The following is an 18,032-nucleotide window of genomic DNA, read 5'->3' on the forward strand; positions in this document are numbered from 1 at the left end:
TATACATCAAATTCTGCATGCACGAAAAAAATGCTTTAGGAAGAATTGTTTTATGAAAAATTAATTTTACGAACAATTGTTTTACAAACAATTGCTAATAAACAATTGCTTTACGAACAATTTGTCGGACACCCTTTTATGCAGTGTTTTTTAGCAGACAATTTAGTTTGAAGTAAAATGCTTTTGGATAGTATCTAACTCATACCCTTGCGGATACCAGCCCGAGAAACATCGTACGCGCCGCTGATTCAGTTGAATAAAACTATTGAATTTCTAACTTGTTGAGAGCAAAAATGTAATGAGTTGTTCGACAAACACGGTCACATTCTCTTATGACCAGGCCCGGATTTAGGGGGGGGGGCAGAGGGGGCAGGTGCCCCGGGCCCCTCGACTTTTGAAGGGCCCCCCTACGTGGAAAAAATGTGATTTTGTGTTATTTTTTCTTCCTTTCAGCCTTTGAAGTTTCTGCAAAATGCTGTGCAGTGCTGGATTGATGCTACTGTAGACGCAGAGGTGGATTTTCGCAACGTAGGCGCGAAAAATTTTTTTGCACGGGGGCCCCCCGATCTAAAAGTGCCCCGGGCTCCCCATCAGCTAAATCCGGCCCTGCTTATGACGAACAAAAATTACCCAGAGAATTTCTCAAATTCCAGCAAATAAAAAAAAACTCTAACTGTATTACTCATATTTGAAAAGACTTAAAAAATTGGGCTGTAGCTACTCAAATTCAAAATTAACCACAAAAATGCAGCAGCCTAACGATTGAGTCACTTCGGGTCAAAATTTAGTTTAAAAAAAAGAATGCTTCCGGGCAGTATCGAACTCATTCCCTCTGGAACATCAGCCCCACACCTATTGTACGCGCTACTGATCCAGTTGAATAATTGTTAATTTAGAACTTATATAGGCACTTTTTTGTTTTCTTCTCATCTTTTGCTTTGAAACAGAAAAAAGTGCCTGTATAGTGACGTCAAGACCGGTCAGATAGCGTTTCAGATTAAAAGACCAGAGCCTATTTAAAAATAAATAAATAAAAATTAAAAAAAGCCAAAGTCACTGATGAGAGTTTCCGCAAACAAACAAACTGAAAAGATCGAGAAAAAAAGGTGCTGGTTAAAGATCGGCCGCCTTGGTCAGTGACGTCACGAAAAAGTGTGACGTCATGCAAAAAAACGCAACTACTTTTAGGAAGGGTGCAAAAACGCGGAATAGAAGTAAAAGCGGAATGCCTATTGATTTTCAACTTAAGAGCAATCGTTGTTGAAACGTAACCGCTCGACAAAGCTTTTTTCCAATGCATTTTTCAAGGCGATTCGATCGTGGTTCAGTAGGCTATTAGCCGCCCACAGTTTGCTGTGATCGATGAATACTGCCTCCACCAAATATGCTGTAGCTTTCTCATTTCTGCTCGGATTCTAACAATTTTACTATCGTTGGATGGCATTATGCTTCATCTACTCGAATGGATTAATTGCCAATCTAAAGTAGGCATTATATTTATGTAGCGATAACTTAAACTTTACTATTTTGTACCAATTCTCAGCAATTCAATTTTTACAATAAAAATACCAAACCAACACAAATTAAAAGAGTATGTCTTGCCTTATTAACCTACCAACTTTCACGTTTATATGTTATCTACAAAACGAGAAATCGTTGTTCAAACGTAACCGCTCGACGAAGCTTTTTTCCAAGGCGATTCGATCGTGGTTCAGTATTAGCCGCCCACAGTTTGCTGTGATCGATGAATACTGCCTCCACCAAATATGCTGTAGCTTTCTCATTTCTGCTCGGATTCTAACAATTTTACTATCGTTGGATGGCATTATGCTTCATCTACTCGAATTGATTAATTGCCAATCTAAAGTAGGCATTATATTTATGTAGCGATAACTTAAACTTTACTATTTTGTACCAATTCTCAGCAATTGAATTTTTACAATAAAAATACCAAACCAACACAGATTAAAAGAGTATGTCTGGCCTTATTAACCTACCAACTTTCACGTTTATGTTATCTACAAAACGAGCAATCGTTGTTCAAACGTAACCGCTCGACAAAGCTTTTTTCCAATGCATTTTTCAAGGCGATTCGATCGTGGTTCAGTAGGCTATTAGCCGCCCACAGTTTGCTGTGATCGATGAATACTGCCTCCACCAAATATGCTGTAGCTTTCTCATTTCTGCTCGGATTCTAACAATTTTACTATCGTTGGATGGCATTATGCTTCATCTACTCGAATTGATTAATTGCCAATCTAAAGTAGGCATTATATTTATGTAGCGATAACTTAAACTTTACTATTTTGTACCAATTCTCAGCAATTCAATTTTTACAATAAAAATACCAAACCAACACAAATTAAAAGAGTATGTCTTGCCTTATTAACCTACCAACTTTCACGTTTATATGTTATCTACAAAACGAGAAATCGTTGTTCAAACGTAACCGCTCGAAGAAGCTTTTTTCCAAGGCGATTCGATCGTGGTTCAGTATTAGCCGCCCACAGTTTGCTGTGATCGATGAATACTGCCTCCACCAAATATGCTGTAGCTTTCTCATTTCTGCTCGGATTCTAACAATTTTACTATCGTTGGATGGCATTATGCTTCATCTACTCGAATTGATTAATTGCCAATCTAAAGTAGGCATTATATTTATGTCGAGCTAACTTAAACTTTACTATTTTGTACCAATTCTCAGCAATTCAATTTTTACAATAAAAATACCAAACCAACACAAATTAAAAGAGTATGTTTTGCTTTATTAACCTACCAACTTTCACGTTTATATGTTATCTACAAAACGAGAAATCGTTGTTCAAACGTAACCGCTCGACAAAGCTTTTTTCCAAGGCGATTCGATCGTGGTTCAGTGTTAGCCGCCCACAGTTTGCTGTGATCGATGAATACTGCCTCCACCAAATATGCTGTAGCTTTCTCATTTCTGCTCGGATTCTAACAATTTTACTATCGTTGGATGGCATTATGCTTCATCTACTCGAATTGATTAATTGCCAATCTAAAGTAGGCATTATATTTATGTAGCGATAACTTAAACTTTACTATTTTGTACCAATTCTCAGCAATTCAATTTTTACAATAAAAATACCAAACCAACACAAATTAAAAGAGTATGTCTTGCCTTATTAACCTACCAACTTTCACGTTTATATGTTATCTACAAAACGAGAAATCGTTGTTCAAACGTAACCGCTCGACGAAGCTTTTTTCCAAGGCGATTCGATCGTGGTTCAGTGTTAGCCGCCCACAGTTTGCTGTGATCGATGAATACTGCCTCCACCAAATATGCTGTAGCTTTCTCATTTCTGCTCGGATTCTAACAATTTTACTATCGTTGGATGGCATTATGCTTCATCTACTCGAATTGATTAATTGCCAATCTAAAGTAGGCATTATATTTATGTAGCGATAACTTAAACTTTACTATTTTGTACCAATTCTCAGCAATTGAATTTTTACAATAAAAATACCAAACCAACACAAATTAAAAGAGTATGTCTTGCCTTATTAACCTACCAACTTTCACGTTTATATGTTATCTACAAAACGAGCAATCGTTGTTCAAACGTTACCGCTCGACAAAGCTTTTTTCCAATGCATTTTTCAAGGCGATTCGATCGTGGTTCAGTAGGCTATTAGCCGCCCACAGTTTGCTGTGATCGATGAATACTGCCTCCACCAAATATGCTGTAGCTTTCTCATTTCTGCTCGGATTCTAACAATTTTACTATCGTTGGATGGCATTATGCTTCATCTACTCGAATGGATTAATTGCCAATCTAAAGTAGGCATTATATTTATGTAGCGATAACTTAAACTTTACTATTTTGTACCAATTCTCAGCAATTCAATTTTTACAATAAAAATACCAAACCAACACAAATTAAAAGAGTATGTCTTGCCTTATTAACCTACCAACTTTCACGTTTATATGTTATCTACAAAACGAGAAATCGTTGTCCAAACGTAACCGCTCGATGAAGCTTTTTTCCAAGGCGATTCGATCGTGGTTCAGTATTAGCCGCCCACAGTTTGCTGTGATCGATGAATACTGCCTCCACCAAATATGCTGTAGCTTTCTCATTTCTGCTCGGATTCTAACAATTTTACTATCGTTGGATGGCATTATGCTTCATCTACTCGAATTGATTAATTGCCAATCTAAAGTAGGCATTATATTTATGTAGCGATAACTTAAACTTTACTATTTTGTACCAATTCTCAGCAATTCAATTTTTACAATAAAAATACCAAACCAACACAAATTAAAAGAGTATGTCTTGGTTTATTTATATGTTAATTTTCACATTTATATCTAATCTACAAAACGAGCAATCGTTGTTCAAACGTAACCGCTCGACGAAGCTTTTTTCCAATGCATTTTTCAAGGCGATTCGATCGTGGTTAAGTATTAGCCGCCCACAGTTTGTGAATTCAGTTGTTCACTCTGGAAGATCCAATATGGCCGCCAAATAACACCAAGAAATAACTTTGCAAACTTTTACCTAGCACGCCAGTGTCTGACCATACTGGGTATGCCAAGCATTGACAGAAAGTAGGTCTTAGCTCTAGGTTCAGTATTAATTATGTAATTTGGCTACTGGGCATTTGCTTCTTTCACCTAGGTGGCTATAGTCACTCCTTGACATGTAGAAAATATGGTGTGACTTTGGCCACTTTTGTGTGATGTTAATCCACTTTTTATCGTTTATTACAGGATATTAGTTATGTTAGTGATCCATTTTCTTCAATTTTGGCTTGATGGAGTGCAGATTAATATTTCAAAAATTGACATGCCTATAGGAAATACAAACGGAAACCAGGTGCCAGGCCATATATTAGTGGTACATTTTCGTTCGATTAACTTGATATTTGATACATAATCACGAGTGCTGTTTGTTGAAAGTACTTTAAAAACTCTAAAAGGAGCCAGTGACACCCTTCTTTGGGGTTGGCAATGAGCATGTCTTGAAAAAAGATTACTACTTATAATTTTTTTAAAACACTGGAGTGAAAACCACTTATAGTTTTTTTTTTTTTGAAACTCTACGCATGGACCAAATGACTTCAAAATTGGTAATATGTAAGGGCTCTTGATAGCCCTCAATATCGGTCACAATTAAAGTTTTCTCCCAGAACCATTGTAAAATTAAAGTAAGCGGTGGCTCATAACTGGACCAAAGTCACCCCATTTTACTTCTCGTATTAAAATAGGCGATGTTAAACTGCTTCAAGACGTAAAATTTGATGCTGTTAAGACTACTGATTTCTGCATCATTAAAGGGTTTCTATTGTTTAATCTTGAAAACTGGTGTTGCTGCGTTTGGCTAAATGTGTAGCCTACTATTTTTACTTGACCAACTGAATCTTGACTTCAAAAACTGCGTAGGCCAAGCACATTGATCCAACATGTCTGGAATAATTAAAAATGTTCAAGCAAGATTCAATTAAAGAGAATTAGTAAACACTTTTTGCCTAGTGTCTGCTTATGGATATCATTGCTTAAGTCTGTTTGGAGTTCATGGTGTTGTCCAAATGTCATATCACTTTCGGAGTAATTGATGTTATAATAGTGAAGTTTAAGTTAGCAGATAAATATACTGTATACCTTGGACATGCAATCAATTGATTCGGGTAGATGCAGTATCGTGCTTTCCAACGTCAGTAAAATTGTCAAAAAAGCTTCATCGAGCGGTTACGTTTGAATAACGATTGCTCGTTTTGTGGATTAGATATAAATGTGAAAGTTAACATATGAATAAACCAAGACATACTCTTTTAATTTGTGTTGGTTTGGTATTTTTATTGTAAAAATTCAATTGCTGAGAATTGGTACAAAATAGTAAAGTTTAAGTTAGCTCGACATAAATATAATGCCTACTTTAGATTGGCAATTAATCAATTCGAGTAGATAAAGCATAATGCCATCCAACGATAGTAAAATTGTTAGAATCCGAGCAGAAATGAGAAAGCTACAGCATATTTGGTGGAGGCAGTATTCATCGATCACAGCAAACTGTGGGCGGCTAATACTTAACCACGATCGAATCGCCTTGAAAAATGCATTGGAAAAAAGCTTTGTCGAGCGGTTACGTTTGAACAACGATTGCTCGTTTTGTAGATAACATATAAACGTGAAAGTTGGTAGGTTAATAAGGCCAGACATACTCTTTTAATTTGTGTTGGTTTGGTATTTTTATTGTAAAAATTCAATTGCTGAGAATTGGTACAAAATAGTAAAGTTTAAGTTATCGCTACATAAATATAATGCCTACTTTAGATTGGCAATTAATCAATTCGAGTAGATGAAGCATAATGCCATCCAACGATAGTAAAATTGTTAGAATCCGAGCAGAAATGAGAAAGCTACAGCATATTTGGTGGAGGCAGTATTCATCGATCACAGCAAACTGTGGGCGGCTAATACTGAACCACGATCGAATCGCCTTGGAAAAAAGCTTCGTCGAGCGGTTACGTTTGAACAACGATTTCTCGTTTTGTAGATAACATATAAACGTGAAAGTTGGTAGGTTAATAAGGCAAGACATACTCTTTTAATTTGTGTTGGTTTGGTATTTTTATTGTAAAAATTCAATTGCTGAGAATTGGTACAAAATAGTAAAGTTTAAGTTATCGCTACATAAATATAATGCCTACTTTAGATTGGCAATTAATCCATTCGAGTAGATGAAGCATAATGCCATCCAACGATAGTAAAATTGTTAGAATCCGAGCAGAAATGAGAAAGCTACAGCATATTTGGTGGAGGCAGTATTCATCGATCACAGCAAACTGTGGGCGGCTAATACTGAACCACGATCGAATCGCCTTGGAAAAAAGCTTCGTCGAGCGGTTACGTTTGAACAACGATTTCTCGTTTTGTAGATAACATATAAACGTGAAAGTTGGTAGGTTAATAAGGCAAGACATACTCTTTTAATTTGTGTTGGTTTGGTATTTTTATTGTAAAAATTGAATTGCTGAGAATTGGTACAAAATAGTAAAGTTTAAGTTAGCTCGACATAAATATAATGCCTACTTTAGATTGGCAATTAATCCATTCGAGTAGATAAAGCATAATGCCATCCAACGATAGTAAAATTGTTAGAATCCGAGCAGAAATGAGAAAGCTACAGCATATTTGGTGGAAGCAGTATTCATCGATCACAGCAAACTGTGGGCGGCTAACACTGAACCACGATCGAATCGCCTTGGAAAAAAGCTTTGTCGAGCGGTTACGTTTGAACAACGATTTCTCGTTTTGTAGATAACATATAAACGTGAAAGTTGGTAGGTTAATAAAGCAAAACATACTCTTTTAATTTGTGTTGGTTTGGTATTTTTATTGTAAAAATTCAATTGCTGAGAATTGGTACAAAATAGTAAAGTTTAAGTTAGCTCGACATAAATATAATGCCTACTTTAGATTGGCAATTAATCCATTCGAGTAGATGAAGCATAATGCCATCCAACAACAGAAAAATTGTTAAAATCCGAGCAGAAATGAGAAAGCTACAGCATATTTGGTGGAGGCAGTATTCATCGATCACAGCAAACTGTGGGCGGCTAATACTTAACCACGATCGAATCGCCTTAAAAAATGCATTGGAAAAAAGCTTTGTCGAGCGGTTACGTTTGAACAACGATTGCTCGTTTTGTAGATAACATATAAACGTGAAAGTTGGTAGGTTAATAAGGCAAGACATACTCTTTTAATTTGTGTTGGTTTGGTATTTTTATTGTAAAAATTCAATTGCTGAGAATTGGTACAAAATAGTAAAGTTTAAGTTAGCTCGACATAAATATAATGCCTACTTTAGATTGGCAATTAATTCATTCGAGTAGATGAAGCATAATGTCATCCAACAATAGAAAAATTGTTAAAATCCGAGCAGAAATGAGAAAGCTACAGCATATTTGGTGGAGGCAGTATTCATCGATCACAGCAAACTGTGGGCGGCTAATACTGAACCACGATCGAATCGCCTTGGAAAAAAGCTTGTTTTGTAGAAACATGAAAGTTGGTAGGTTAATAAAGCAAGAATTGGTACAAAATAGTACAGTTTAAGTTAAAAATCAATAGGCATTCCGCTTTTACTTCTATTCCGCGTTTTTGCACCCTTCGTAAAAGTAGTTGCGTTTTTTTGCATGACGTCACACTTTTCGTGACGTCACTGACCAAGGCGGCCAATCCTTAACCAGCACCGAAAAAAAATAGAACCGTTTTTCCGCAGTTTCCGCAAACATTTTAAAAGGGTTAGGGTTGATCGGAGTTTCTGCAAACATTTTAAAATTTCCGGTAATGATCCTAAGAGTTTTTGTTTGTTTGCGGCAACTGCAATCAGCGACTTCGGCTTTTTTTAACTTTTTCTCTCGATCTTTTCAGGGTACGAACTAGGTTGCATCCGGAAAACTACGATACACTCTGTCAATCTCGGTAACCGGCCCTGCATCAAAAGGCTCTACAAGGGTACTCCTATTAATGTTGTCAACCGCGCCGCTTATGCGGCCGAGGTGACGTCGCCGCGCGGGCACCGCGTAGAAATGTTGACTGTGCCAACCGCGTCGCACGGTAGTGATGGCGCAGGCAGAAAGAATCTGCCCGCTACCTGCAATGCACTGCAAATGTCTGCCTCCACACTGCACCGCAAAAATTCTGAAAATGTCACACTGCGCCTGCACCGCAAAAATCTGAAGGCATCACAGCATACGGTACTTGCACAAGTGTTTGGAAAATAGGAGTGAGTCTATTTTATAAAATCAAATTTTGGATACTTGGACAGTATCAGGAACTTACCACAGTCTACGACCTTGATAGCTAATCGCCTGAGTTGCCTATTCCTGAATGTTGGGTCCTAATCTACGTGAACTTACTGAACCCTTTTTCGGTGATCTTTCTCAGTTCACCCTGTTGGTCAACTTGACTGGATGATGACGTCATCATACGTTGTTGGAATGGACTATTATAAAGGAGAAAGTACAGGGTGGAAATGCACTGAAAAATACCTGAAGGAAATTGTCTCCCATTTATTCATTTGTTGTTCAATTTTAACAGATTTGCTATCGTTGGAAAGCACAAGCATAGATCTAACCAACTAAGTTAATACTAAGTCCCAAAATACTACTAGCTCCATCTGGTGGAGGTGGCCACCTAAACTTGATCAAATTCAAACCATTATCAAAATTTTATTTTAAATGATAAACAATCTAAATCAATCCCAATTGAAAGAACATGTTACTGTGTATTAAAGTACTAACTTTCATGTTCATATCTTATTTAATATAGCCTACGAACAATCGCTGTTCGAAGACAGCCCTCCCCAAAGAAGCTTTCGCTCAATGCATTTCAATGGCAAATCGATCGTCTTTCAGGCAGTGGCGTATCCTGGTTCATTTTTGTAGGCATACAATGGAAGGAGGGTCATAGCCAGTGTAGGGGGTCTGGGGGCATGCCCCCCCAGGAAAATTTTGCAATTTTGCTTTAGGTTTTATAGCTTTTCTTGCAATCTGAGCCTTACTTAGCTGATAATTGTTTGAGCTGTTTTGCAAAAAATGAGGTTTGGAACGCACCATTAATTTTATACAGTAGAATTCGCCTATAACGGCTTTGTTTATAACGTCAATTCGTCTATTACGTCACATTTCGCTCGGTCCCGGCAGAATTCCTATCTTTTACGTACATTGTAGTTCGGCTACAACAGCATCGCTTATAACGTCAATTCGCATGTAACAGCACCCTTTATTAGTCCCCAGACGTCTTTTATTCGTTTATAACGTCACTTTAAGCCATCACATTCATCACGAGGGTCAGTCTTTTAATCCAGTTAGCGCTGCTGCTTGCAAAATGTCTTCCCTTTATTTTGCTACGTTGTTCTCAGCAGAGACTTTAACTGAATTAACTTTTTTCCCGCGTGAAAAACTATCACGTGTAAAAAGCAGCTCTACAGCTGACCTTTGAACAACTCAAAGCAACAGTTGTACGTGCACTCGTGCAGTACTGTACGGTATAGGCCTACTGTATAAATCCGAAGTCATGACGATAGCGAGCAAATCCTACATTATTTAGCAAAAGCTGAACGTTATGTGGTAGAGAAATCCGTGTCAAAACCGAAACAGCTGAAAATCAATGCCTTTTTTGCTAATAAACAATGAACTTCTCTACTACTGTATGTAACGAGCTGTATTGCGCAAATTTCGCTGTAGGTTTTTTTTTTTTAAATAATTTCTCTGTTCACTGTATTTTCTGTGTGTTTTTTGTCAGTTTGGTGGTAGGCCTACACAGTAAACCTGACTGGATTATACACCTCTTTCTTTAATCAAAAGACAGTTTTGGAATAGTTTGCGGTAGTTCGTCTATAACGTCAATTCGGCTATAACGTCAGTTTTTGCAAATCCCCTAGAGGTGCCGTTATAGGCGAATTCTACTGTATCTTTATCCTGCATATCAGGAAAGCGGACTTGAAGCGCTATGCAGCGGTACGTGTATGGCCTTCAGCATACACCCGACCCGTTTTCTTCATGATCTTTTAAACTACTGTGCTTAGGTCTCAAGTATATCATACTATCAACAGTACAAAACCGCAAAGACTTTAACTATGAGGACCAAAAGAAAAAAGGCCAAACAAATGCCAATCGGAAAACTAAAAAAGACCAAGCGTCCAAACAAAAATACTCCAGCCAAGCACTTTTTAAAAACCCCGAATTTCTGAAATTTGGCCTTAAAAAGGCCAATCTGGCAACTCTGTCTCGAAATCGTGACATGTTTTGCATGCAATTTCAAATCTGCATGCCAGGGTGGCCAATTTGGCTTTTTTGAAGCCAGATTTTGAGAATCTGGCTGTTTTTCAACTCCCTTGGCTTATTTTTTTTAAATAAAAAAGCCAGAAAAATTAGGCTTTTTCTGGCTTTTTTTCATGTTTCATCGATTTTTTGTCAACTTAATAAAAAGCCAACATAATTTAGGCTTTTTTTGGCTTAATTTTACCTTTCCCGTTTTTTTTAGACAAAAAAATCAGTCTGCGTCAATCGGAGCAGTGATTTCTAACTTATATTTGGTTGTAGTGTCCGACCGAATGTCGTTTTGAAGCCGAAACTAAAAAATTTTCTAGTTGCTTGTCTTTTCATTAACTATGTTTCTGCGTTGTCGCTGAAGTCAAAGTTCGGTGGGACACTATTTGGTTGTGCACTTTTTATATGTGTATGTTTAATGAATAGGCTACTAATTGGCTTTTTGTTGGTTGTTTCAGCTATTTTATACTGGCTTTTACAGCTATTTTCTTCTGGCTTTTTTTAGGCTTTTTTTGTGACTAGGTCTGGCTTTTTTTGGTGAAGACAGGTTGGCAACCCTGCTGCATGCCTTGGTTCCATTTGCGCCGCGCTGTTGTAAAGGCGCGTTCACACTACAGTTATTTTCGCCGCAGCAAAGCGAATCTTTTGTTTGTTTTATTGTCGCCTGGTGTCGCTCACTTGTAGTTGCTTTGCTACAGTTTCACAAAGTGAGCGTGTGACAAAGATCGATCCTGAGCGTTTTTTCTGCTCCGCTGCGCTTGGTTTCTGCGTGACGTCATGCGTGTTTCTGGCTCGAAAGTTGATTTTCTGAGTCTCGGGTGTCTGCTTCGCTTAGGCTGGAGTCTGGACAACTACCCTGTTTGAAGCTGGTAGTTATACACAGGGCCGGATTTAGCTGATGGGGGGCCCGGGGCACTTTTAGATCGGGGGGCCCCCCTGCAAAAAATTTTTCGCGCCTACGGCGCAAAAATCCACCTCTACGTCTACAATAGCATTAATTCAGCACTGCACAGCAATTTGCAGGAACTTTAAAGGCTGAAAGGAAAGAAAATAACACAAAATCACATCTTTTCCACCTAGGGGAGCCCTTCAAAAGTCGGGGGGCCCGGGGCACCTGCCCCCTCTGCCCCCCCCCTAAATCCGGGCCTGGTTATACAGGGATATTGAATAGCCTGGGAAAGTTTCTGTAGCAGATAAGGCAATTGCTGGGTCTCAGTAAGTTATTTTGGCTTTACCTAGGACTGTAGTTAAGGAAAATTATTATAAAATGAGTATGGTTAGGCTACCTAGGACAGCAAGCTTGTACCCAAAGTGCTCAGTTTCATGACCAGTGAATCAGGAATATATCCCAATTATTTTAGTTAGAATCTGTAGTTAGAACAGTAACTTAGAAAGGGTATCATTTAGATCATAACATTATTGTAGCTAGCCCTACTAGTTGTTACGGTACTCTCAGTAAAAAAATGAGCACCTTTTTCAACAACGACCAAAATTGGAAACTTTAATTTTGGCCGTACAAGGCTTTTCATGTCTTTGGGATTTGAAGACACAGTCCTACCACAACCACAACAGCCGTGAGAACGCTTGGGTGCAAGTTGCGGCTCAATGTAATTGCCCTGATGATGAGTCTTGTAGTACCTAGTACCGGTATACTGTAATATTAGAGTGGTCTTTATTTGTTAACTTTTAAATTATAACTACATATAAGGACCACCCAATATAACATAGTGTAAAAGTGTTTTTTGGGGTATATTTAGAGTATTATTATTGCTTTTCGTAGTTTATTGTATTTGAAGTGCATATTAACAATGTGAGATCTAAACCAACATAACCCAGACCAGACCTCTATGGTTGCATCCTACAATTAGTTTGTTTGTTTTTGTGATGTTGTTAGGTTCAGTCGTGTTCTCATTGCTTTAAGAATTGGCGCTTCAATTGTTTCAGCAACGAGGAGGCGACTGATTCTTAACTAATTCATCTAGGCTGCTTGTTTTACAGTATCAGGTTTGGTGGCCGTGCTTAACTATACTTATCGATGCAAATACCGCAATATTAGATCTTTTTATGCACGTCTTAAACCATTAAGGTTTTGCCACCTTTTCCTTTTGTTGGTTTTGTTACTGTATTTCTTTTTTACAATATCATTTCTTTTTGCGTTCTGACAAAGAAAAATAAATTGAATTGAATTGAATTGAATACATGGATCCAAGTAAAATTTATCATCTGCATTTCTCCTAAAATTGAGTAACCACAGTTACTTTAGAAGAGACATATCAGATTCACCGTATTACTCAATGTTTTGCTTGATAGGATACTTGTTTTTTAGCCATGTAACTGTTCATGGTAGCCTATTACAGGACCGAACATGCAGGACAAGTCAGTGTATGGATGAGTCATTAATATGTATCATGTTAGATGAAAATATGCTTGTTTAGTTTCAGACTGTTCAAAAGTGTGGAAATCACTTCGGGATAAATACAGACGAATAAGGAAAAAAATCCCTCGATCTGGCGATGCAGCTGCCACTAGCAAGCCGTGGAGTTTGCTCAACATTATGAGTTTTCTTGACCTAGTCATGGCATATAGAAAGTAAGTATTTTCAGGCATTGCTTAGCCTATGTGGTGCAAAATAAATCAATCTGTACCTGTATGTAGCCTACATTTCTCTCAATCAATATGTATTTCACACAAACGTATGTTGCCATAATTGAAAGTTAATTGCTCAAGGATAAGCCTGCTATGTCACTGAAATGTTTTGTTGCGTACAGGCCCGGATTTAGGGGGGGGCAGAGGGGGCAGTTGCCCCGGGGCCCCCCGACTTTTGAAGGGCCCCCTATGTGGAAAAAAATGAGATTTTGTGTTATTTTTTCCCTTTTGGCCTTTAAAGTTTCTGCAAAATGCTGTGCAGTACTGGACTGATGCTACTGTAGACGTAGAGATGGTTTTTCGCGCCGTAGGCTTGAAAATTTTTTTTGCACGGGGGCCCCCCGATCTAAAAGTGCCCCGGGCCCCCCATCAGCTAAATCCGGCTCTGGTTGCGTACCCAATACTGAGGCTGTTCGAAACGAAATTCTTTTTAAAGATTTTTGCTCCGAAACGAAACCAAGAAAAGGAATTTTGTTTCGAACAGCCTTAATGCGAATTCACTTTGATGTATGAGTTTTTGGCACTTTTTATATTTCCAAACTCTTGTATATTTCGTTTCGAACACAGAACGAAACGAAATGGCTTGGACTTCGAAATGAAACGAATTTCTTTACTCAGAAATTATTTCGAAACGAAATCAAGAAAAGGAATTTCGCTTCGAAACGAAATATTTTTGTTTCGAGTAGCCTTACCCAAATACCCATGGCACTGAAAGTATACAAATGTTTTCACAGAACTACTTCTAATCTGACGTTTGGAATCTCAGAGGATCTTCAAGAAAAATCACCTCTTACAGAAAATGAAGCTGACTGCCACATTGCTGGAGACATACAAGCTGACGCTCAGTCAGTTTTTAATTCATTGCCTGACAACAGCCAATCATCGGAGGCTCCAAATGAAAATGTCACTCTTTCTCTTGAGGACAGCGAGCTTGCTTCAGTAGAAGCATCGCCAATTTCATTGAACCAGCGTATGAGTTCAGGTAAATAAGCTGAAGTAGGCTACGCCTTGCTGCCTGTAAATGCTGAATTCATCGCAAATCGTTTGTGGGTTATGTTGTGTGTGTTTATGGACCTATTAACAGATGTCAGTGGCTTAGCACTCGACTCAAGATCAAGCGGCGCCGGTTCGGTTTTTGGGGTGTGCGTTTGAGCGACGCATTTCAGGACTGCTTACCATTCAGCGGCACCTAGTGGATGGAACATTTCTTCGCCAACAACTATAGGAATAGGAAACTTCACTCTGTCAATCTCGGTAACCAGTCCTGTTTCAAAAGCCTCTACAAGTAGCCTATGCGAAACGGGCATATTGAGGCTTCGTCAGTCTGAGGATAAAGATTCAAAAACCAAACAAACACGTCTTCATATTGCTTTACGTCTTTCACAGATACTTGTACAAAGCAAAAGAAAAGAACTGGCGGTCGCAAACGCAAATTAAGCGATTGTACGACATCCATTGCTAGCTTTTGCATGAAGGAGTTAAAAGACATACAGAAGGAAGCAGGTAACCAAACTATCTGCTGTTTTGAAACTACAATAGCCTACCTTTCTTTGCCATAAAAAACTTCAAAATGTTCAGTAGTTAATTTCTATTCAGTAGGCCTACTCAACTTTTAGCTAGACCCCGGCTATGAACATGAAGTTTATTTTTCCGCTTTGTTGGTCAGAAATACAAATATACTGAACTGGCATTGCAACCTCGAGAACTCCACACAAGTTTGAAAGCACATGAAATAATTTAACACAATTTGTTGTTAACACCTATTGTTAACAATATTTGTTAACACCTATCCTCACAAGCAAGCAATTTTCTGCTGCAACCAGAGGGCAAGTTTACTCCAGTTGTATGAGGAGTGTCATGCTCTATGGCTCTGAAACGTAGGCTACTTTAGCAAGCACCGTCAAGCGCCTACAACGTAATGACAGAGCGATGGTAAGATGGACCTGCCTAGTCAAGCCTGAAGACAACATTCAGTTTGAGACTCTTCTATCAAAGCTTAAACTAAAAGACATCAGTGAAGTCCTCCAATTAAGCAGACTGAGATGGCTTGGTCACGTTGAGCGTAGCTCAAGCTGGATCTCACAGGTCAGATGTGTCAACATCGCAGCACAGCGGGGTCAAGGTAGACCAAAACTTTCTTGGGAAGAACTTGTAAAACGTGACCTTGTAGCCCTGAACATGGACTCTGCCAACCCAATAAATCGCGAGGTGTGGAGGGGAAGACTTCGTTCTCGACAGACAGACAGGCCACACCCTCGACATGAGGATTAATTCATGGCCTGTATAATCAAAATTGGTTGATGATGATGTTATAATGTATCTGTTTTCATTTTTGCAGAACAAGAACATGATTCCATCGGCTCTTTCTTTGACTTTGTAGCAAAAGAGGCCAGACAAATGCCAAAACTAATCAGGATGAATTTCCAAAACGAAGTGATGGAGCTGGTTAAAACGTACACACAACAAGTGGAATCATTACATTGTAACTAGTAGCCTATTATATTAGTGTGCCATTTCTGATGTTTCTACATTTTTCATTGAAATACATTGTGATGAAACAAACTTGAAAATGGTTATTTCATGCTACAATTCATCTTAAGCTACGTGGTGCTCAGAGCTTTTTCATTTTGCCATGAAACTGCTCCAACGTTACTGAAATAATGTTCGAAAGATTCGCGTACATTCATGGCTTCAGATGAGCATTTGCATTTTGCTTTGCATTTTGCATTCAAAAAGTGTTGGATCGGCTTCCAGACTATGATTTGAATGAAAATGGCGATGCCAGTACCGGTACCGACACAGCTCGCAGAGTGTCAGATGCAGTTCTTGGAGTGCTCAGAATGATGTGGGTGTGGATGAGGACAGACCAAAGAAGAGAAGATCAATGTCATTCCAGGGAAAAGCATCACATGTGATGAGATAGCAGAAGCAGGTGAGCACATACTGGTAACCATTCTTTTATTTTTAGAACCTTTTGTTTTTTTAAGTTTTATTGCAAAGGTTAAATAACTTGATTTTGTGTACCAGTACTGGTATTGGTGTCTAAAATATTTCTGCAATGAAAGCACATCATTAACAACTTCATTACCATTTGCAAAAAGCTACGATTTCGTTACACTGCTGTTCTGAATAAATATTTTTTACAGGCACATCTAAAAGTGAAACTGCAGCTACCAGTACGGACGGTGAAGATGAATCGGAAAGCGATGAGTCGTATGATGACGAAAGCATAGAAGATGGTGCTTCATCAGAGGATTATACGGTTTCTGATGGTGATATTGAAGAAAATGAAGTAGAAGGATCTAACAAAAAAATATTGCAACTGGAGAGTACATAATTGTTGAATACGAAGAGCAACAGTTTCCCGGTAAAGTGACAAAGTGTTGAGAGCAAAGGAACGGTGGTATCGACATTGACAAAGTGCAATCGAAACGGATGGAGATGGCCCCAAACCAAAGATGAGATGCTCTATGAGTGGGATGATGTTGTCAAAGTACAGCCCAAAGCCATTCCTCTCAATAACAGAAATATTCTTCGATTTCCTGACTTAGAATACATGTGGGGAAAGTAGTTGCAAAACCGATGCTAATATGAACTGTTTTGAGCCCCATTTCTTGTTTTCCTGTAGCATCATAATTGCTATTGCCATTCGTGTACCAGTTCGTGTAAATATGTTCTCCTCAGTGAAATATGTTGCTTCTTGTCAATATACTACGGTACCGATATCAAAAAGGTTTTTTAAAAACTTTCAATGTGTTCAAACTAACCTCATATACAGCCAAATTTGAACAAACGTAAACAGTTCACGTCTGTTCAAAGTAACCCCGAATACGGGGTTACTTTGAACACCGACAATTTTCTAAAAAAAGCGGTTAAGATAGAGATTAAAACTGAATGTTGTTTGTGCTATTTAGAGACCTAGTTGGTCCCCCTAACATATTGCAATTTAGCGCGGATATGTTAAGAAGCCGCTGATGCACTTCATTTTGAAGTCAAAAAGCGTTCAATGTAGCCCCGGTTTACGGTACCAAATGCTATAGCACAACTTTCGGTAGCCAGCAGTAACTTTCATTTTGGTAACACTCAGTAGATTAATTGAATAAAACTTCAGCTTGTCCTGGAACTACAGCTCCAAAAAAGGTCTTTACCTACTTATCAATGGTTGACAGGCTTGTTGTTAGGCATTGTCGGAAATTTTCAAGCATTTTCAGGGGTTGTCAGGCATTGTAGAATAGCTACTTTTAGGCATTGTCGATCATTATCAGTGGTTGACGGGTTTGTTAGGCATTATAGAACATTTTCAGGCATTGCCAAACATTTTCAGGGGTTGTCGAGGATTTTCAGGAGATGTCAGGCATTGTAGAGTAGCTACTTTCAAGCATTGTTGGGAATTTCCAGGCATTGTCAAGGATTTCCAGGCATTGTTGATCAATATGGTCAATAAGGTTTGGTAGTTATTATGGAACATTTTCTGGCATTGTCGAACATTTTCAGGGATTGTCGAACATTTTCAGGGATTGTCGAGCATTTTCAGAGGTTGTCAGGCATTGTAGAGTAGCTACTTTCAGGCATTG

General features: G+C 38.4%; 1 protein-coding gene across 3 annotated transcripts; it reads left to right on the forward strand.

The window, feature by feature from the left end:
• The first annotated feature begins 11,555 nt into the window (after positions 1 to 11,555).
• Positions 11,556 to 17,510, forward strand: LOC145766079 (uncharacterized). 3 transcript variants are annotated; one of them, XM_082577737.1, is made up of 7 exons: positions 11,556 to 12,459; positions 13,248 to 13,401; positions 14,193 to 14,440; positions 14,845 to 14,961; positions 15,797 to 15,940; positions 16,213 to 16,390; positions 16,605 to 17,510. In XM_082577737.1, the coding sequence occupies exons 1-6, from the start codon at positions 12,432 to 12,434 to the stop codon at positions 16,371 to 16,373; spliced, it is 852 nt and encodes a 283-aa protein (XP_082433863.1). In that variant the 5' UTR covers positions 11,556 to 12,431; the 3' UTR covers positions 16,374 to 16,390; positions 16,605 to 17,510. The 3 variants fall into 3 exon arrangements, with proteins under 3 accessions (XP_082433863.1, XP_082433862.1, XP_082433864.1); XM_082577736.1 differs by having other exon boundaries at positions 11,557 to 12,459; positions 16,195 to 16,390; XM_082577738.1 differs by having other exon boundaries at positions 11,561 to 12,419; positions 16,195 to 16,390.
• Positions 17,511 to 18,032: the final 522 nt, after the last annotated feature.

The sequence above is a fragment of the Aplidium turbinatum genome, chromosome 3, assembly GCF_918807975.1.
Source record: "Aplidium turbinatum chromosome 3, kaAplTurb1.1, whole genome shotgun sequence".
Classification (NCBI taxonomy): Eukaryota; Metazoa; Chordata; class Ascidiacea; order Aplousobranchia; family Polyclinidae; genus Aplidium; species Aplidium turbinatum.

Coding starts and splice junctions, on each gene's coding strand:
- LOC145766079 (XM_082577736.1), top strand. CDS start 12,432: ATGATGAGTCTTGTAGTACCTAGTACCG. Junction 14,441..14,844: donor GAACCAGCGTATGAGTTCAG/GTAAATAAGCTG, acceptor CGTCTTTCACAG/ATACTTGTACAAAGCAAAAG. Junction 15,941..16,194: donor ACAAGTGGAATCATTACATT/GTAACTAGTAGC, acceptor GCATTCAAAAAG/TGTTGGATCGGCTTCCAGAC.